The sequence below is a fragment of the Urtica dioica genome, chromosome 4, assembly GCF_054948205.1.
Source record: "Urtica dioica subsp. dioica isolate 48M chromosome 4, U.dioica_male_clone48M_v1_H2, whole genome shotgun sequence".
In the NCBI taxonomy this organism is placed as follows: domain Eukaryota; kingdom Viridiplantae; phylum Streptophyta; class Magnoliopsida; order Rosales; family Urticaceae; genus Urtica; species Urtica dioica.
The window spans coordinates 13,342,785-13,364,670 of NC_142759.1; the positions used below are offsets into that span (position 1 = coordinate 13,342,785).

Genomic DNA, 21,886 nt, shown 5'->3' on the forward strand with positions numbered 1-21,886 from the left:
TTTCCCAAATTAACTTTGATTATTAATTAAATAGTCATCTTTTATGACAAAATTATCTTTGCTTATTTGAAGTACATTTGTACATTAAACATGTGATTTATGCGTAAGTGTTTTTTTTTTTTTTTAACACGCATATAAAAGCCAACAAGTTTGAAGATAAAAGTTCTATGGAAGAAGAAGAAAAAATGGCATAAATACGAATTTTGAAGATCTGAATTTCAAAAGTACCGATAAAGTTTGAAAAAAAAATTGGTTTACAATATAATTGAGGGTTTTATCCTTTGAATCCTATATCAATTCATTCATAGTATTAATAGATGTTTGATATAAAAAAAATAAAATAAAACTTAAAAGATAAAGTAAATTATATGAATTCGAAATCCGTCCCAATCAACTCGGACATTATTTATCATCATTAACTCGGCAATCTATCCCATGCTCGGTCTCTGGAGGCTCTCTCATTCACGGATGGGTGGTAAAAACGAGAATATCTTTTGGTTAGGGTTATTTGGGTGTTTTATTATTTAGGTTTAAAATGAGATGTTTGCGTGTTATCTATTTGAGTGTTTTTTTATGGTGTGTTTTAATTGTGTCATGTGCTTCAACATAGCTATTGTGATTTGTTAGAGAATAGATTGTCGTTCACAGTTTTGTTGTCGTTTACTCTCTTAGCTTACTATGTTTTCTGTCGTTGTGTCTTTACTAGACTCAGTTAGAGAGTTTGTTACTTTACCTGTACATGTATAAATATTGAGCTAGTGCTCATTTGAATGGTATTGAGAGATCTTCTTCTTATCCTCAATCGAGTCTATCTTTGTTTCCTTTCATGGTATCAGAGCTAAAGCTTTTTCACTCTGCTCTCTAGTTCAAGCGATTTATTTTTCGATCCAGATCTAGGTTACGGATTCGCCATGGACGGCGCAACAAATGCTGGTGGAGCTCAATTTGTTGCGTTTTCTCATCCGATTGCTTCGAAGCTCGACGCCAACAACTATATTGTTTGGCAAAAACAAGTTCTTGCAACCTTGCGAGGTCACAATCTGCATTGATTTATCTCGTCATAAGTGATTCCACCACCGGAATTCACCACAGAAAGGAATCGCGAAAACGGCGTTGTTAATCCTACCTTCGTTAGCTGGGATCGCCAAGATCAACTAAACAATATGATAAAAGGATCTCTCTCAGTCAATGATTCTCTCCTTAAGATTTGCAATTTGATTGATCATTTGGCTATGGTTGGGGAAGAATTAAAGGAAAAATGACCATTTTGATGCAACTTTCAATTGTTTACCTGAGGAATATGAGAATTTCATTATGTATATGTAAAATCATGTTGAGCCACTGAAATTTGCAGAAGTCGAGTCTCTTCTACCAACTCAAGATAGTAGAATTGAGAAGAAGTCCTTTGATCAACCAGATTCGTCTATGGCCAACTTTGCCAACCATAATTCCACCTAGAACTCTTCCAATTGGAATCGTGGTCGTGATTCAACCTATGGTCATGGAAACTTCAATCACGATGGTTTTTAACCTTTACGTGGTAACCAAGGCTTCCCTCGGGGTGGTTTCAATCAGATCAACTACAACGTTGGTGGACGTGGCTATAACTTCAACATCATGCGTGGTCGAGATCAACTTGGTATAGGCTATGAAAAATGTCAGTGCCAACTGTGTGGAAAAAATTGATCATCTAGTGATGCAATGCTTTCATGGCCTTGATCATAACTTTTTTGGCCCTGCTCAACTACACGACAACAGTCAAATATCTAATTAAATATTACAAATAACTAATAAAATTAAGACACTTAATTTAAAAGCATTTAGATTAAAAAGCCTGATAAAAAAACATATTATTAGAATATTTTTTAGTGTAACATACAGTGTAATAAATATTATTGAAAAAAATTGGTATAAAAGTTACACCAAATTTAGTGGGAAAATTACATTAAATTTGGTGTCTTTATTGGGGTGCTCTAAGTGTTAAGTGTTAATCAATTATTGGTTCGGTTTTTATGAGCAGAGAAAATCTCTTCTTCTTCCTTAAACCTCACTGAAACCCTAAATCCTCACCATCATAACTCAAATGCCACTCTTCAATCCGAAATCTTTCATCTTCTTTAGAGAAACAATAAAAACAACGTCCATTTCTCACCGGAGCTTCTCTTCCACACCCGCCATCTCCACCGCCTCGAAGAAGCTTCCCAAGTTCCGATGCATTAACAGAATCAGACGCGCCTACGAAGCCACAGCTCTCGCCGAAGCCCAGAAAGCCCTTCGAGAGTACCTCCACGCCACGAAGTCCGTTCCTTTCGTCTTCGCCGAGCTCATCGCCACAAACTCCCTCTTCTCCCTCGCCACACTCTTCCCCAAGATCCGATTCTCCACCAAGACTTTCCCGGCCAACTTCCGCCAGATTCTCAGGTACGAGCCCATTAACGAATTCGAGTTTTTCTTCGAGAGCATCGGCGTCGACCAAGCCGAGGTGCACCGATTTTTGGCCCCGAAAACGTTCTTCTTCTCGCAGGACAGTACGGCTCTCGACGCCGCCGTAGAGCTTTCCCGTTTCGGCTTCCCGTGGACGATGCTCGGTAAGCTCTGCTCCGGCGACACGTCTGTCCTTCGCAAGTCTCCGGCGGAACTCTCGGAGAGGCTCTGGTCGATGAGAGAGAGGTACGGTCTCGATAAACTCGCCTTGGTCGGAATTATCCTAGCTTTTCCTCGTCTGTTGGCCTTAAAAGGCGAGTCTCACGGGGATTCTGACGAGCTCTTCCAGTGCTTGAAGAGAGTTTTCACGGCTCTTGGCGCGGAGAGTTGTGTCGAGGGAAACGTGGATGTTTGGTATGATCTTTGTTGCAAAGTCAGGTTCTTTTGGGATTTTGGTTGCGACAAGACAAGTGTTGTGGATTTGATGATAGATAACATCGGTATTTATCTTAATTTCACCATTAAAGATATGTCGCAAAAGCTCGAGCTCTTCAGAAGATTTGAAGTTGGAGACGATAAAGATATTGCCATGTTCATTCTTCAAAGACCGGAGCTTTTAGATCTCGATCTAGATACCCAGATGGTATCGGTGCTCGGTCTTCTAGAACATTTCGGGTTGGAGAGACACGAAATACAGTCCGTGGCCCAAAAGTACAGCCATGTCCTGGGTCGGAACAGGATGGTTAATTTGCCAAATATCATGAAAGCGATGGATCTTCACGAATGGTGTTTCGACAAAATCAAGGGATCGAAGGCTCGGTTGTTACAAACCTATTCCTTCGAGCCCCCCGACAAGGGTGACGATGAAGATGAAGCCTTCTCAAAGGCTTGGAAACATTGTTCGGCTATGAGAAAGAAGAACTACGATCTCTTGAGAAGATTCGGTTTCGGCGAAAACACGAAGACCGTGAAGGTTTTGAAGCGGCTCTGCGGCTCTGGCGATAGCTTGCAGGAGCGCTTCGACCGCCTCGTCCGCTTGGGCTTCAAGCACTCGGATGTTTGCATAATGATAGAGAGAGCGCCGGATTTTATTTGTCAAGGCCCAGATACCTTGGAAGAGAAGGTAACTTTTTTGTGCCACGAGACGGGGTTGCCTATGCAGATTCTCGTTGCTCGGCCAAAGCTTCTGCACTACTGCTTCGACACTCGGATCAAGCGTAGGCTCGAAATTGTTACTTGGCTTAGAGACATGGGTTTGGGAGCCGAATGTTTTTCGATTCCATACACGATATCTCTCAACGAGAACAAGTTCATTTTGCGCCTTTATAAACACCACCCGGCTCTTCTGAAACATTATCTATTCAGATAAGGAATGTATAAACAGAATGTAAAAACACTACTCACAGAAGGTAACAATCAAGCTATGAAGATCTCGACCATTCCTTCATTGAATGAATAAATGTAGGTCGGTGAGACATATATACTCGTGTATCTATTCCTTTATTTCATTAGTCGATAGATAGCTGACGGGAGAGTTAGTTACAACTGATTTTGTACTTTACTGTTTTCGGTATATAAACTGAGTTGTACTCATTTGCAGAGTTAATGAAAATCCTTTATTCATTCTCCATTTTGGCGATGATCAAACCAAACGCTCTCTCTCACTCCTTGGTTATGGAACATATTACTTGCAGGCCGACCGGCCCTAGGAATATATGTATGATGTGGATGGGCATATCGTAATTAGTAATATGTCTCACGCCCCTCCATGTCCTTTCCGCGAGGTATTGCACCCGAAGAAACCAGCACTTGTACCTCCCCGGGGGCTAGTAATCCTTTCCATATTTCACTGCAACACAAAATACTCGTGTTGTCATTGGTAAAATCTCGCAAAGCAACTTAATTTGCTTTTAAAAAAAAAAAGCATTAAACATTTTAAGGTTTTACTCAAGTTGGTATATTTTCTTGACCCATCGAAAAAAAAAAAAAAAAAAAAAGAAACCCTTTAAATTTTTGGTACAAAATTACTTGACAGCATAGTGGAATGAAAGCGCCATCGAATTCTTCTTGAAAACAATTAAAAAATGGAACATAGAAGAATAGAAAGTTCTCAAATTTATAGGAAAACATTTCTCTTTTCAGTACCATCAAAATTCTATAAAAACCATACAAAATTTTATGAGAAACATAGTGCTTCCATCGAAATTGTATGACAAACAATCGAAAATTTCTATAAACCATCAAAGTTATTCTAAATCATCAAAAATCTTGTAAACATAAACATAGACGATATGAAAAGTATGGAAACACTGAAAACACCATCGAATTTGCTTTAAAATCCCCGAAAATTCAACAAGACGGTCCAAAACTTTGACAAATAGTACCGTCTAAAGAATTTGAAGAGAACGAGAATGATCAAGGACAAAGGGCAGCTAAGAAGTTGAAGTGAACAAAGATATTGAAATATCGTCACATTGTTCTCAAGTTTCAAACTTTAAGACCCCGCTCATAGAAACTCTTTAAGACCCCGTTTGGGTAAAACTGTAAAAGAAGGGAAAAACGTCTTTATATATATATCTTTCCTTGAAAAAAAATATATATATTAAAAAGAGAGTCTTCTTCTTCTTCTACCTTAAACCACCCTAAAACCCTAAATCCCCACCATTTCATTACTCAAATGCCACGCTTCAATCCCAAACACTTGTTCTTCCTTAGAGCAACGAAAACGTTCGCTTCTCACCGGAGTTTCTCTTCCTCACCCGCCATTTCCACCGCCTCGAAGAAGCTTCCCTATTTCCGATTCATAAACAGAATCCACGGTGATTACAAAGCCACAGCTCTAGCGGAAGCCCAGAAAGCGCTGCGAGAGTACCTCCACGCCAACAAGTCCGTTCCGTTCGCCTTCGCAGAGCTCATAGCCCAAAACTCCATCTTCTCTCTCGCAACGCTCTTTCCCAAGATCCGATTCTCCTGCGAGACTTTTCCGACCAAATTCCGGCAGATTCTCAGGTACGAGCCCATAAACGAGTTCGAGTTTTTCTTCGAGAGTATAGGCGTCGATCAAGCCGAGGTCCACCGCTTCTTGGCCCCGAAAACGTTCTTCTTCTCGCAGGACAGTGCGGCTCTTGATGCCGCCATTGAGCTTTCTCGGTTCGGCTTCCCGTGGACGATGATCAGTAAGCTCTGCTCCGCCGACGCGTATGTCCTTCGCAAGTCTCCGGCGGAACTATCGGAGAGGCTCTACGCATTGAAAGAGAGGTACGGTATCGATAAACTCGCCTTGGTCGGAATCGTCCTAGCTTTTCCTCGTCTGTTAGGGTTAGAAGTTGAGTTTCCCAGAGATTCTGGCGAGATTTTCCGGTGCTTGAAGAGGGTTTTCACGGCTCTTGGCGCCGAGAGTTGTGTCGAAGGAAATGTGGATGTTTGGTATGAGCTCTGTTGCAAAGCCAGATTCTTTTGGGATTCTGGTTGCGATAAGACTATGGTTGTTGATTTGATGATCCATAACATCAAATTATTCATTAATTCCACCGTTTTAGTTATGTCGCGAAAGCTCGAGTTCTTCAAAGGATTTGGGGTTGGAGACGAAGAAGAAATTGCCATGTTCGTTCTTCAAAGGCCGGAGCTTTTTGGTCTTGATTTAGACACCCGGATGGTATCGGTGCTCGGTCTTCTGGAACATTTCGGATTGGAGAGACACAAAATACAGTCCGTGGCCGAAAAGTACAGCCACGTTTTGGGTCGGAACAGAATGACTAATTTGGCCAATATCATGAAAGCGATGGATCTTCACGAATGGTGTTTCGACAAGATCAAGCGATCGAACGGTCAATTGTTACAAACTTATTCCCTCAGCCTCCCCAACGAGGGCGATGATGAAGCCTTCTTGAAAGCTTGGAAACAGTGTTCGGTTAGGAGAAAGAATAAATACGAGCTCCTGAGAGGTTTCGGGTTTGGTGAGAACGCGAAGACCGTGCATCTTTTGAATCGGATCTGCGGCGCCCACGATAGCTTGCGAGAACGGTTTGACTGCCTCGTCCGCTTGGGTTTCAAGCATTCGGATATTTGCCTAATGATAGTGAGAGCGCCGGATTTCTTTTGTCAAGGCGTAAATATCTTGGAAGAGAAGGTAACCTTTTTGCGCCATGAAATAGGATTTCCTATGGAGTTACTCGTTGCTCGCCCGAAGTTTTTGCACTTCAGCTGCGATGCTCGGCTCAAAAGCAAGCTCGCAGTTGTTCTTTGGCTTAGAGAGTCGAATTTAGCTAAATTTGATTCGATTCCATTCGCGATTAATCTCCCCGAGAAAAAGTTCATTTTATACCTATATAAATATCACCCGGCTCTTCCGAAACATTACCTCGAGCGGTTCTAGATATTGGCTGGCCAAGATCTTGTTTTTAATTATTTTATGTGTCACTGCTGCCCATTCTGCATTGCATATTTTGACATCCCTGAGTTATTTCGGGCGAAATGCATTCATGTCAGGGCTTGAGGAAGTTCGCCAGCCAAGGATTCTGAGACTTTTTTTTCGCAAAAGAACTCTCGATTATTTTCTCTGTGCCACCAGAGAGTCTGTCTTCCCAGGGCTGGAGTGTCCTCAATCCCGGGGAGAGCCAAGAGCCGAGATTGGTACTCAGAAGGAAAAAGATGACAGAGAAAATGGATGATAAGAGACGAAGGAGGTTTATGGATGGAGCTCGCTCAAAACTCTCGGCGGGTCAGAATCGGGGGTGGGTCATGTATAAAAAAATGTAGAAAAATCGTATGTATATAAATCGGAACCATATGTATAGAAAATAGAATACCGGATTGTGGCGAGGTTTGAGGGTGTGCGGCGAAATTGCGGGATCCTTTTTTTCCAGTGGTATTCTAGTTTTGTGTCTCATTCAAATTTCTAGTGCCTTAGCGTCTGTTAATTCAAGGATTATTATTTCAAAAAAAAAAACCTAGTGCCTTCTTTCTGGTCAAGGTTGTCTCATGAATGTGGGTCGTTTAAACGAACATTTAGATGTGAGTTGTTTTTTTTCCCGTATTAGACTAAGACAAGATAGAGTCTAAATTTTTTCCCAATCTGATTTTCGAGCTCATTCGTTGTGTGACTTTGTTGGAACTCAGAATGTCGACGTGGGTGGTTCAAGACCTAGCGGTTTGACCCATTTGAATTAGAGGTGTTAGGTGGTTTGGAACGGTTTTCATTAGAAATGTTCGTCGATTATAAAGGAGTTATTAAAAGAGTCTTTTGATAGTGAGAATATTTTGTTCCAAGCCAACTCATCTAAATCTATCAATGTCAACACACCCCATAACGCCTTTTTATGTCACTATTGAACAAGTGTATTAAAAGAACATGTTTATTTTTTTTAATTTTTTGAAATCAATAGAGTATGCCGATGATGTTCATATCATTAACGCACCTTGCATTTGTCAATACAAAAAGAATTTAACTCGCAGTGTGGACTCTACTGAAGTGCGGTTGGTTTTATCTTTTATGCAGAGTTTGAAGTTCAAAATGAACTATAGTGTGGTCATGAGGGACATCGGATTGTTTTAGGCACAAGAAACACATTCAATTCCATGAACCCCTGTTGCTGATTTCTTTTTAAAAGAAAATTGACAAAAATTTATGATGTTAGCAGCAAGAAACAATTCCATTAAAATTCAATCATTTCTACATAAAGGAAAAAATGGTCAGAAAATGATTCCATTGGAATTTTGTTTTAAAAAGATATTAATCAGAAGATCCATGAAGCCTTCAAAAAGTCCCAAGAAAAGCTCCAAGCGCGCGCCCGAGCAGCAAGGTAGATTCCGAAGCATAGAAGTTCTACAAGTCCTTCAACAAGTGCCAATAATCACACAAATCATCCCTCACAAAAGCTTGGAGACACAAATACCCCTCTTATCAATCGTCATTGATAGTTTTTGCACTCCGGAAATGCCCTTCTGGGCAGCAAAAGTCGTCCTAAGAACCTCATTTTGCCTATCTGAACCACTACCGGGTATATAGAAGAAACGCAAGTCACTGGATGAACTGCCGATAATCACGCGACTCACATAACAACTCTCTCAGAAGCTTGGATACAAAATACACGAATAAACAGATATTAAAGAATTTGATTATATTTTTTCTTCCTTTCTTTCATTGCTTATAAAAACAAGTTACTTCAATCTCTGAAACTAAGATAGTCAACCACGTCATGTATAGAGAGAGCTGTGGTCAACCTTCAATCAACGAGAGACGGCCAATTCTCTATATAGCTTTTCACCTAAGAAACTTCAAAGGCTCTCGAGAAACCTCATTCAAACACCTAGGGTTTTCGTCCCTAGGAACACTATGAATCGCTAGGTGGGGTATTTTAGAAGGGCACTTGAACCCACAAGACCTCTTCCGAGGAACCGACCACCAGACCAACATCTCTTAGGTGATGCGAAAACGGGATTTTTTTCACCTCCTAGCGTAATTCCCGACGGGTTCTCGAGTTGTTCAATCTGTCCAGAAACTCGCAACGCTGATTCGAAGCATTACCGACCCACCTAAATCTCGGCTCTTCGCGAACGGGTTTCAAAAAGCGCTCCAGGTAGTGCTTGAGAGCAGCGGGGTGAATCCCATAGACCCTTCTGGCGAACCTCTTCTCGGTGATCTGAAGCATTCCCGCGATGGAGTACCGGGGCCTCCAACCGCCAGCCTGGAGCCACAGATAAAACATGTGCCTCGGCTTCAGCCGGAAGTCCAAGTCGAGCGTGTAGAAGTCCGGATAGTTGACCAGAAAGTCAACCGAGCAGCCCATCTCCCCGAGGCAGTACTCCGATTTCCGCCCCAGCTTCTCCCGGCTCTGAGCCAGCATCTTCGGGCTCCTCCGCAGCATGTAACACACGTCCGAGTGCTTTATCCCGAGCCCGACCAGGAAGTGAAACTTCTCTTGCAGTTCCACCCCTTTTCCTTGGAGGTTTTTTAGAGTCCTCACGGTCGCGTCGTTCTCTCCGAACCCGATGGATTTCAAGAACTCGAGCTTCTTTCGGACGTGGTGAACGCATCCAGAGGACTCGATTCTCTCCCGGGCGGCCTCGAATCTCGGGTCCGTGCCTTCCTCGGGAGACCCGATCGAGTATTCGGTCAACAGCCGTCCTTTCGAGCTCTTGATCTTGTCGAAGCACGACGTGTGTAGATCCAGAGCTTTCATGGCGGAGGGAAGGTTGGCCATCTGGTTTCTGCCGAGGACGTACGGGTACTTTTCGGCGACTCGGCGGACCTCTTCCGAGCCCAGTCCGAGGTGTTTCAAGAACCCTAGGATCGAGACCGCCGGGGTCTCGAGATCGACGCTCGAGATCTCCAAATTCCTGAGGAGGAACGTGGCTACTTCGAGGTCTGAGGCGCCGAATTTGGCGAAGAAGTCGAACTTTCGGCTGAGGACTTCCATCGAGCAGCGAAAGAAATCGGCTTTCTTTTCTCGCAGAAGGTCCTCGATTTTGCCTCTCTCGCAGCCCGAATCGAGAAAGAGCCTGACTTTACAACAAGCCTCGTACCAAACATCCACATTCGCATCAACACTGCCACTCTCTAACCCTAATTCCACAAATACCCATTTCAGAGTCCTGAACAGCTCTTCATCGTCATGGTCGTCTCCGGCGGCCGAAAGCAAGCGAGGAAAGGCCAAACAAACCCCGACGACGAAGAGACAACTTTCGGATCCGAACCGCTCTCTCAGCTCACAGAGCCTCCGATCCAAATCCGGCGGGGATTTCCGGAAGATCGAAGCGTCCTCGACGTAGAGCTTCCCTAGCTTATTCCATGGGAATCCGAGGCGGAAGAGCTCGGAAGCGGCGTCGAGGGAAGTTCTGTCCTCGGAGAAGAAGAAGGTTTTGGGGGGAGAGAAGCGAGAGAGGTGTTCGCGGTGAACGCCGATGCTCTCGAGGAAGAACTCGAACTCGTTGATGGGTTCGTACCTGACGGCCTTGTTGATCTGAGAAGCCAGCGTGGCGGCGGAGAATCGGACGTTGCGGAGGAACTTGGAGAGGCAAAACGGGGAGTTTATGGCGATCTGCTCGGCGTAGAGGAAAGGGAGAGAGGTGGTTTGGTGAAGGTAGTCTCTGATTGACTTCTGGGCTTCGGTGACGAATCTGGGCCTGAACACCGTTCGAACGTACTGAAACGGCTTGTTTTTTCGGCTGCCACTCGAACAAAGAGTAGACAAGAACGCCTTTCGGGGAAGAGACATTGGGGGTTCTTCACAAGCCAAAGGGTTTCTGGGGTTTTAGCCTCTCTCTGTCTTAAATAAACGATTCTGATTGGACCCATCGGCTTATATACTTTGTATTTATTTTATTTTTCTTCTTTTGATCATAGAGTCACACTCACAAACAAATGAATGTTTAAGCACAAATTCTTACAAAGAAATATTTTAAACTTTTTAATAATTGAAATGTATTGCCATTTTTAAGACCTGAAAAAAATAATGAGAAAATATCAACAATATCTCATCTGTTTAATCGAAATACGTAATTTATACTTTCAATTTTTAGAAATGTCATACATGTCTCTTCAGTTTAACATAAATACGTATATCTCCCTTAAAAATATATTATATTATAAATACCACCATTTTAATTTATTTTTAATAAAAAAAATAATTTGAATTTTCCAAAAGACCCTTAATAGAATAAATATTTATATATTGTTTTATAAAAGAAAATTAAAAAACTTATCATTATTAAAAAAAATTAAATTTTTATAAAGAAAGTTTTTATTTAACTTTTTAAATATAAAATAGAAAATAAAAAATTATTTTATTCAGGGTATTTTTTAGAGTTCAATTTTTTTTTTGGTAAAAGATAAATGAAAATTGTGGTATTTACAATATATCATATTTTTAAGAGAAATATATGTCATTTATATTAAACCGAAGGAATATGTATGATATTTCTAAAAATTGAAAATATAACACGTATTTCAATTGAACAAATGAAATACTGTTGATATTTTCCCAAAAATAATCCCTCAAACTAAGTCATTGTTGGTATTTATTTATCTTTTTTTTTTTCTTTTCACTCTTTCTTTTTTATTGGCCTTACATCACATATATAAATCGATCTCGAATAATATAGAAAAATTATTATAAGCTTTGCGCTATTTAAAGAGATTTGTAACTAATTATGCCACTTTAAACATGTAATTTTGGATCTAGCCTATGTTTGACAATTTTTAGGGATATAGTCAAATGACTTATGTGGCAATAATTAAGGTCTTATTTGCCCTTATTTATTAATAAATTCGTCACTTTCTCTCTCTTATTTTTTTTCAAATAATGTTTTTTGCATCAAAACTTCAAAATTTTGTATCTTTCTCATACGAACTCGAAATTGAGTGATTCCAAATCCTACAAATTCGTGCCGTCGAGATCTTCAAAAATAGACTCATTGTGTTTGATAAAAATTATTTTTAATGCATCATATTTACATTTCCATTTATTTTTTTTGATAATTTCAAAATATTTCAGTTATTTCCATATTTAAGGTAGATTGTTCTACATCTATGGTATTAAACATTATTTTTCATCAAACACAATGGATCTATTTTTGAAGATCTCGGCGTCACGAATCCGTAGGATTTGGAATCACTCAATTTCGAGTTCATATGAGATAGATATGGTTGTTTGAAGTTTTTATGTAAAAAAAAAGTGTAGGAAAAAAATAGGAGAGAGAAAATAACGAATTTATTAATAAATAAGGGTAAATAAGACCTTAATTATTGCCACATAATCATGGTCCCGTTTGGTTCAGTGTTTCAAGACCAGTTTTTGCTTTTTGAAAAAACCAAACTGAAAAAAAGTGTTTGGTGAAACAGCTTTTTGTAAAAACTTCATAATCGTTTTTTCATATTTGTACGTAACTGCCAAAAGCTACAATTCTTAGCTTTTGATAAAAGCGATTAAACACTCTGAACACAATTACTGGAATGTCCTCATAAATTAATCCCGAAATTATTTCCTAATAACCCTCTAACATACAGACCGAGACTAACCTACAAAACTATGAACAGATTTACTAACAGATTGCACTTGGCTGCGTTTGTCGTATAAAAAATATTTGTATAAATAAATTAACATATTATCAGAAAATACACAAAAATACAGATATTCAAATACAAAAATGAAAACCCGAGACCACTTACGTATTTCATCACTCTGAACATACATATTTGTCACCCCGACCGTTCATCTTCATACCGAGAAGTTTATGTCTTCTCGGTACTCTGCCGCCGCGGACGAACGGCGAGCTGGAGAAAGTGGACACACGTCTTCGAAACTCTGCCCGCTCGGCGTCGCTGACCATCTCGTCCACCTTTTTTGTATCGCAAACCCGCTCTTCCGATACTCTGACTCCGAGCTCGTTGCCTATGGCTTGAGAAACAAAAAAAAAAACAAATCAAAACCTAAAAACAATCCCGATTGATCAGCCTGAATAAGAAATATATGGCTAGAGAAACAAATCAAAACCCTAAAAACAATCTCGGATTTGAAATCTCATCGCCTAACTCTTCCGTGAATCCTAGATTTGAAATCAAACCATAAAATATCAAACCCGCAAACCCCTAAAATAAATAACCTCGATCGCTCTACAATCGCTAAACCCGGCGTTCTACAATCGGTCGATCGCGTTCTCTCTCTCTCTCTCTCTATTATCACTTGTAATTTACATTCATCAGCTTCTACAGTTGTTGAATCGGTCGTTTACACTTTACAGAGAAAAAGAAAGAGTTCGAGAGCTCTGAGTAAGGAAAAAGAATAGGGAACTCACCGACTGACCTTGGAATAAGTACAACAAATAGTCAAGTCGGTGAACTAATAAAAGTATAAAAAATAATGTAAAAATAGTAAATACAAATAGGTGATTAAATATATACGTTTACACTTTAATTTATCAATTAAGCTATATGTATTTTAATTTAGATCCAATGTAAACAAAACAACTATACTAAAATACCTTAGAAAAATAATAAGCTAGAGTTTTTTGAACAATTACAATAATTTTTTTTATTTATAAATATTATTGACATGAAACTCTAGTTGAATGTTAAGTATTTTTCTTGTTATACATATTAAAGTACAAATAATTCTTTTTTAAAATATTCTTTTGTTGTTGTAGTAAAAAGTTATTTGACTGAAATATATATGCATATAAATAATTATTATTTAATTTTTAAAACCATGTCTATTTTAGTCTTTTGATCATAATATATTTATTTTACCAAACGCTAAATCAGTTTTTGTTACCAGCAACAACTGTTTTATAAACAGTTTACCAAACACCTGTCAGTTTTAAAAAAAAACAGTTTTTTTTTAAAACAGAAACTAAAAGCACTTTTTAAAAAAACAAAGTTGTGCCAAACGGTACTCATGTTGGCTATTTCCCTAAAAGTTGTGAAACATAGACTAAAAACAAATTTTATAGTTTCATTTTGACTATTTCGCTACAATGCCCTTATTTAAATGAGTAAAAAGCCATATATGTAAGGTATACATTTTACTTTAAAATATAACTTCATTTTCCTAATAGCATAAAGTAGAATGAGTTGTAATTTTTTGTAAAGAGAACTGTGAACACGGACCATTTTAGAATCTCATTATAATATGAGAGCCCGAGCAAAATAGCAAAGTCAAACGTTGTAATTGTCAAAATAGCCAACTTTTGGTTTATTTTTAATGTGTAGCCAATATACCACATTAACAGTAAAAAAATACAAATTTACCCTTCATTTAAATAATATCAAATCAAAATATTTGGAAGATTCCCGCGTCCAAAAAAGAAAGAAATGAAATTGGAATCGCGTGAATAAATGCCAACTAAAACAGATCCACCGTGATAAATGCATATCTAACAATTCCACCGTGATAAATGCTTATCTTTCAAACACGCAACCAAACCTACACCGCACGAGAAAAAATTCAAAAACAAAGTCAATTAACAGTAATTAACAGATACTAACGTTAATTAATATCATAATTGAAATCGTTCAAAAACCTACATAACAGCAATTAACAGATATTAACGTTAATTAACAGGATTGAAAACCGTTCCATACATGAATCAGCTGGGAAGAACAAGGAAAAAATTCAAAAACAAAGTCAATTAACATCAATTAACAGATATTAACGTTAATTAACAGGATTGAAATCGTTCAAAAACCTACATAACAGCAATTAACAGATATTAACGTTAATTAACAGGATTGAAAATCGTTCCATACATGAATCAGCTGGGAAGAACAAGTCCACATCGTACATTAGACATCAGCTGGGAAGGAGGATTTTCCTCTGCCGCCATTCGATCCCCTTTGTCGCATTCACGAGGCCTTCGATTGGTCCGGCGTGCACTGCGCCAACCCGTACACCACCTCCGACCCCGGATCCAACTTCTTCCCGCCGCGAACTTCCTGCCCTCGGAGTTCGCCGCCTTCACTGCGATCTCCGACAACAGGGCCTTCACTGCGATCTCCGACAACAGGCTATACGCCGTCAGCACGATCTAGTTGTCGCCGCCGCTCGAGGCCTGCGAGAGGTTCGTCGGGGCGATCTGGTTGTCTCCGCTGCTCGAGGCCCGCGAGAGGTTCGTCGGGGCGAGGCTCAGGACTGCATACACATGGCTCTTTTCTTTTTGTAGTAATAATAATATTGGGCAATTAAACGTGGAAATTCTGTTAAACAAGCATTAAAAGTGGATCATTGGTTGACTTTTTCATTTTGATTCTTTCAGTTTATATAAAACCAACGTTAAAAAAAAATAAGGGCAATTTAGGTAGAAAAAACACGTCTGATTTGCCAGCTCACCCATATTGGCTATTCTGCAAAAGTTTCTCAAAGGTTGGCTATTTTGCAATCTCAACGTTTGGACATGGGTAGTTCGTCTAATTTTTCTTATAATATTAATCAAACTATGATATGTTTTGAAAATTCTGCTAAACTATTAACATTCTTCTTTTAATGCCATTGTCAAATGACCAAAGCTTTTAGCATTATTTTCTTTTATTGCCCCTTTTTCCTCTGTGAAAGATGGGGAGTCACTCATGGACTGCTTGAGAACATTTTTCATTGACAATCTCATTCTTGGATTACTTTCGGATGCGACTTTATTAACATGTTAAGATAAACAGTTTTAAAATATTTGAGATGAAGTTGTAACTTTGAAAGTTAATTTCATGAACTTGGATGATAATTTTCATTAACCTTTGTAGTTAATAACTTAATATTACCTTCCTAATTCCGATGGTGGAGCATTCTTCACTAGCAAACTCTACTCTTGTGTCGCTTTCGGATGTGACACGTATTTGACAAGCAATTTGAAAAATATTCGAAATGAAGTTATAACTTTAACAATAAATTTCATTAACATTTTCACTTCAGGTGAACTAGGGACAGGTGTTCTTGCTCATTGACGGAGGAAAGACATCAAAATTAATAGTGAAAGTCACGAATTTGAAGGACGGATCCAGAGTTGATGATGGGGTATTTAAGAATTATGTTATGATTCAATGAATTAAGCGGCTGAATTTTTAAATGTTAAGATAATTTAGCTACAATTTTGATACAGATAGGTTAATATAGCTATATGTCGAAAATATCAAATAAATCTATCTTGAGCATCTATAAAATCCTCTTTATGTTTTATATTTTAGATGTTTCATCTCTCTTATCTTGTACTCTCAATATATTAAAAATTAATTTCTAATATCAGGGTTCTAATGCCACAGACAACTTTAAACTTTCTAAACTATTTCCAGTCAAACATGTACAACAGTTCAACGATTTGCATATCCTCCTAATTGCAAATCAATAAATCATGCATGAGTTAGCCAAAAACACACGATAAATCGATCAACCTAATGCAATTGAGCATCCACACCCTAATCCCCCAAAAAGCAGGCTAAATGTTACTCATTTACAAACTACAACAAATGAATAAGACTATTAATGAAAGAGATAACAGTGTACTCTGAAGTGCACGATGTTTTTTTTTATTATTATTTATAAATATGATCTAAAAGGCAGTAAGTTTAGAGTTCTCTTTATTATCTGCAAGTCTGAGATCAATGAACTAAAAAAGTTACATAGAACTAACGTATTAGTTAGTCCGTGAAGAGCTTCTTTATTCACTCACAAATAAATCAACAAATGTGGAAGTCAAAAGAAATACCCATTTGCAGGCCAATAATAAGCAAGCGCCTTCTGTTTGCTCGTCGAATTTTCTGTTACAAAAATAGTCAAAACCGAATACAAAATCCCACATAAAACAACCAGAATTTAATCTCAAGAACAATCATCAAATTTTCTCCGAGCGAAACGCTCCAAGTACTGCTTCGGGGCCGCCGGGTGAACCCTTGAGAGCCTAGCCACAAAGTGATTTTCGCTGGTCCCAATCACGGTCGCGATTCCATATTCTTTCTCAAGGAACCCAAACTTTCTCAGCCACACGTAGAACCCGTACCGGTACTTTATCCGGTCTAAGCCGTAGCACACAAAAGCCGGGAAGCTGTCCAGATACTCCGTCGACAATCCCATTTCTTCCCGCAAAAATTTCAACTTCATCTGAACATTCCCCGAGCTTTGAGTGAGTATCTGCGGAGCCAATCTTATCAGCAAACAGAGCCTCGAGTACGCGATCCCCATCTCGAGAAAGCACTCAAACCGTTCGAGTAATTGCTCGCAAGTCCCTTTAACGTATCTCAGGGTCTTGATCGTCAGTGCGTTCTCTCCGAACCCAACTTTCTTCAAGAACTCGACTTTCCTCATCGAAGGACCGGGACACCTCGAAGATTTTATACTGTCCATAGCCGCGGCGAATTTCTTATCCAAATCTTCTTCCGGGCAAGTAACGGCACAAGTTGCTAGTAATTGTGAACCCGAGCACTTGACCCTATCGAAGAACCACTGGTTCAGGTCTAAAGCCCTCATCACAGAGGGCAAATTGGCCATTTCATTCCTTCCCAACACATGTGGGTACTTCTGAATCACGAGCCCTAATCGGTCCTTGTCCAACCCGAAATGCTTCAAGACTCTTAGCACAGACATTACCGGGGTTTCCAGATCGAGATTGAGAATCTCCGGGCTGTGAAGAAGCAGATCACCAACGTCGACCTTGTTCGAGCCGAACCTGATGAAGTACTCGACTTTACGGACCAAATCTTCTTTCCGGCACCGGAGAAAGACGTCTTTCTTTGCACACATCAACTCGCCGATTTTCCCTTTCTCGCAGCCCAGATCATAAAAAACCCTAGCTTTGCAACAAAGCTCGTACCAAGCATCCACATTTCCCTCGATACAGCTTTTCTCGGCATCGAATTCCACGAAAATCATTTTCAAGTCGTCGAAAATCGCCATGGCATCGCCGCCCAAATCTCGTTCGCCGTCTAACGCCAAAAAGCGAGGAAAAGCAAGGCATATCCCGACCACAGAGAGGTTCGAACACCCTAAGTAAATCGTGTACGAAGTGAGCAAAATGTTCAGATCCTTCTCCGACCTGAGAAAAATCGAACATTCGTCCTCGTACAATTTCCCCAAAGTATTCCACGGAAACCCGAACCTCGCAAGAGCGAAGGCCGAATTGAGGACCGTACAATCGTCGGACAAGAAGAACTTGTTCCTAGGCAAGTACTTTCCGACATTGAGGTAAGCGATTCCGATGCTTTCATAGAAGAATTCGAACTCGTTGATCGGATCGTACCTGAGAAAGGTCCGCAAGCTCTTGGCGAAATTGGGGGCGGAGAATCGGATATTTCTGACGATGCCGGAGAGAGAGTACGGAGAGTTCTTGGCGATGAGCTCCGAGAATGCGAAGGGAAGCGATTTGGTGGCGTGAAGGTAGTCTCTGATGACGTTTTGGGATTCTTCGACGACGAATGTCTTGTAGCGCGGTGGGACTTCGTTAGTGCATCGGAATCTTGGAAGCTTTTCGGTGGTTGAAGAAGAAGAAGAAGAAGAGCAGTGACGAGAGAATAACGTGGAAATGTTAAACCCGTAGGGAACGTTCTTCAAGTTCATCGGCGAAAGCTCACCCAAATCACAACTAGCGCCGTGGAAAGCATTAATCCTGAGGTTGACTGGGCTGGGCCACTATCATCTGGGTCTGTTAATCCGCGTTGAAACTCCACAAATATCTTTGATTTCTAAAGCTCGTAATTCCCTGAATATCTAAATTTTAAATACAACTCAGATTTTGGTATACATAATGGAAAAAATAAGTCAACTAGAAAAAAAAAATGTAAAATGAGGTGTTCTCGAAATATAATGAGAGATTTTCAATAATAAGAATGGAATGAATTTTTTGTAGTGGGGATTGTTGGAAGAATTGCAAATAAAAATGATTTATTTACAAGTGTATGGGTGATTTGTGGCTAATATTTGAGTGAGATCCACTCATCAGAATTTGTTAATTCTTGGGTATTCTTATTCCTCGTTGCGATGGGTATAAGATTGATTAATTATTGTCAAAATCATTACTATAATGAATGAAAAATTGATGCTCAAAATATGCTTAAAATAACATATTTGTTATATGTAAATGAAGTGAATTGTAAGAGTCTCGCATGGTTTGGGTATGTGTTTTGTAGTGTATATATAATATCATTTTTCTTTAGTGGATAAACAAGTGCAAGAGAGGAAAGTGTAGGTGGGTTAACTCTTAACCCTGCGCGCGCCGCCGAGCCGGGCCGGGTTCGGATTTGGGTTTCGGGAATGTCTCGGTCTTGGGCTTTGGGCCTTTGGGCTAATTCCTATCTTTTTATTGCAAATCTCACTTCTGAAAGTTTTAATTCCTCAAATAACTCTTATATTATGTTGAGAATTAAACATTGAAGTTAGTGTAACCATGTGCATTTGCAACAGTTTGTAACCATGTGCATTAAGGCTGGGCGATTTTAAGCGTTTTGTAACAGCTCATTATGAGCGTTAATGGAAATAAAAAGCCTTTAAGGCTGGGCGGTTTTGGTTTGGTTCTTATTCGTAACCATTATGCATTGGCCTATAAAAGGAGGCTTAGCTCTCTCATTCAAACACACCTTAAAACGCATCCTCTCTCCCTCTCTTCAAAATTGTTTTTTGTGTTTGTAGTCCGGTGGTAGCTTCTGACGCTCGAGTTCTAGTTGGCTGAAGTCGAGTCTTGTGGTGCATTGCTCGTCTTGTTCGTCGTTGTATCTTGGGAAACTTTCGCTCACGAAATCCAGCACCCGTGGGAGGGTGATAAAAAGCTTCAAGAAAACCGTCCAACGGACCTCGACGTTTTTCTCTTTTCCGATCTCTTCTCCTCATTTTTTCATACCGGTTTATAGTTTATTTAAATTAATTAATTAATTTAATTCTTGCAAATTGTCTTTTTCTATTTCGTCAGTATTATTGTAATATTGCTAACAGGGATCCCCAAATCATAACCTTGTTATTACTATTAATATTATCTCTTTTATTTTCTAGTGATTCGAACTCATATCCTCATTACAAAACTTGTTCGCACAACACTTGATAGATACGTACTAAATCAATATTTAATCTTGATGATAATATATCATTCAAAATCAGATCTATATTTTATAAATAGTACATCCTAATGTCAAAATTGACTGGTGGCATCGAATGAAAATTCAGGTACAAGTTATAATCTTCATCTCGCTGGTTGCAGACCGGTTTCATATGGTAAACAAAGTAAACCAAGGCTAAAGGCCTAATTTTTTTTTCATTTAATAGGCTCCATATTGTAGCAAACTTGATGATTTTATTGTTCATATTCTCTTATTTGAGTCCGATTATTGCATAAAAAAATTAAAAATAAAAAATAAAAAAGCCCATGATTAGTTCTGGCCCAATTTTTAATTTTTTATTTAAAATAAAGAAGGAAAAAAAGGCCCCTTTACATTGAAACGCTGAATGAGTTTTGAGCAAAAGTAGGACTAAATTAAGGTCTATTTCTAATTTCCTACTATTTTCAAAAATTTATCAAACTAGGACTAGTAAAAAAAAAGTCAAATGAGAGATACACAAAATTCTACCTATTATACCCTCATACTAATTACCAACCTACCATCTTCCCCAATAAAATCTCTTATTTTTTCTCTTTCTTTCTCTTTTCCCGCTCAGCCCATCGAGTAAAAGAAATTTTTTTTTACTAGTCCTAGTTTGGTAAATTTTTGGAAAAAGTAGGAAATTGGAAATGGGCCTTAATTTAGTCCTACATAAGGAAATGTCCCAACGACTTTTGCTCTTCTTTCCAATGCTGTTACACACTGACTTTCCACCATGTTGAACAAATTTTTTTCTTCTTTTTTTTCTTTTCTTGCTACAACGGTTAATTCAAAGGAGAGGCGCTTCAAAAATATGAATCTTTGAGGTAAACTTTGATTAATACAATTTTATTTATTTATATGTCATTTTCATAATCACCAAATTATTTTTCTCTAATAATTAGTGACTATTTGAGAGATTTAGAGACAAATACATTGAATCACCAAGAATGGGAAAGCAAAGAGGAAAAAGACAATCATCTATTGACTTCAAGCAAATATTTTATATCTCTAATTTGATTATTTCAAGTGTTGAAGTTTTAAGTTATTACATTTAGTTTAGTTTTTTTTTTTTTTTTTACTTGTGATTTACTTTTTATAACATACAAAAATCATCTTGTCGAAAATATGTTTCCAGTTATGAAAAACTAAAAAAGAAAAAAAAAAGATGAAGAATTGGTTAACTCCCAAAAAATAACTCTTGAAAAATTTCTAATGAAAAAAGATCAAGTAATAAATGTAGAAGTGCATGAGTATGAAAATGGTGAAACGGTGGTAGAAAAATCTAAATAAACAACTGGTATTGAAGAAAACATTGGTGATTGTAATGAAATTGAAATTGAAGAATAAGACAATATTAGAATTAAATGTTAAAAAAATTATATTATTACTTTGAATTTTATATTTATTTATTTTTGTAAAGCCTCATTTTTATGTTTCGCTCCAAGCATCGGCAACGGTTGGACCGGCTGCTATATTCATACGTAGACATTAACTATTATATATTATGTGAGAACGATGAATTCCACTCGAATTGCTCTCTGCTCCTCAAAGATCAGAAGACTATTATTTTTTCACTCGAGAAATAGAAAATAAAAGAACCGCACAATCATCACCATCCGTCTATATATGATTGCGATACAAGAAATTATACAATACAAGAAATTCGATAAAAAGTGAAATCGTTTTGCTCTCGTACATCAAAGCAAGTCGGAAATTTCTTGGTTTAATAGAAAAATCAAGATACAGGATCAACATACTTCCAATGCACGTACCAGTATCTGAGTTACTCCTAAAATCAGCCTCGTATAAATGAGAGTGTGTTTCCGAATGAAGCACGAATTGTTACCGGACCGTCATTGTAATGACAATCAACCATATATAAAAAATAAAAATAAAAAATAAAAAATTAATGCAAGTACA

The 21,886-nt window shown here is 38.6% G+C and overlaps 1 protein-coding gene and 3 pseudogenes across 1 annotated transcript; 2 read left to right on the forward strand and 2 right to left on the reverse strand.

Moving 5' to 3' along the window:
* Positions 1-2,018: 2,018 nt before the first annotated feature.
* On the forward strand, positions 2,019-4,054 carry LOC149400592 (transcription termination factor MTEF18, mitochondrial pseudogene; annotated as a pseudogene).
* A 965-nt stretch (positions 4,055-5,019) lies between these two features.
* On the forward strand, positions 5,020-7,602 carry LOC149400593 (transcription termination factor MTEF18, mitochondrial-like). The gene has a single exon (XM_089612774.1). It carries the CDS (start codon positions 5,102-5,104, stop codon positions 6,797-6,799), a length of 1,698 nt encoding a protein of 565 aa, XP_089468900.1. The 5' UTR covers positions 5,020-5,101; the 3' UTR covers positions 6,800-7,602.
* Positions 7,603-8,047: 445 nt separating this feature from the next.
* LOC149400594 (transcription termination factor MTEF18, mitochondrial pseudogene) lies at positions 8,048-10,691 on the reverse strand (annotated as a pseudogene).
* A 5,764-nt stretch (positions 10,692-16,455) lies between these two features.
* Positions 16,456-18,455, reverse strand: LOC149400595 (transcription termination factor MTEF18, mitochondrial pseudogene; annotated as a pseudogene).
* Positions 18,456-21,886: the final 3,431 nt, after the last annotated feature.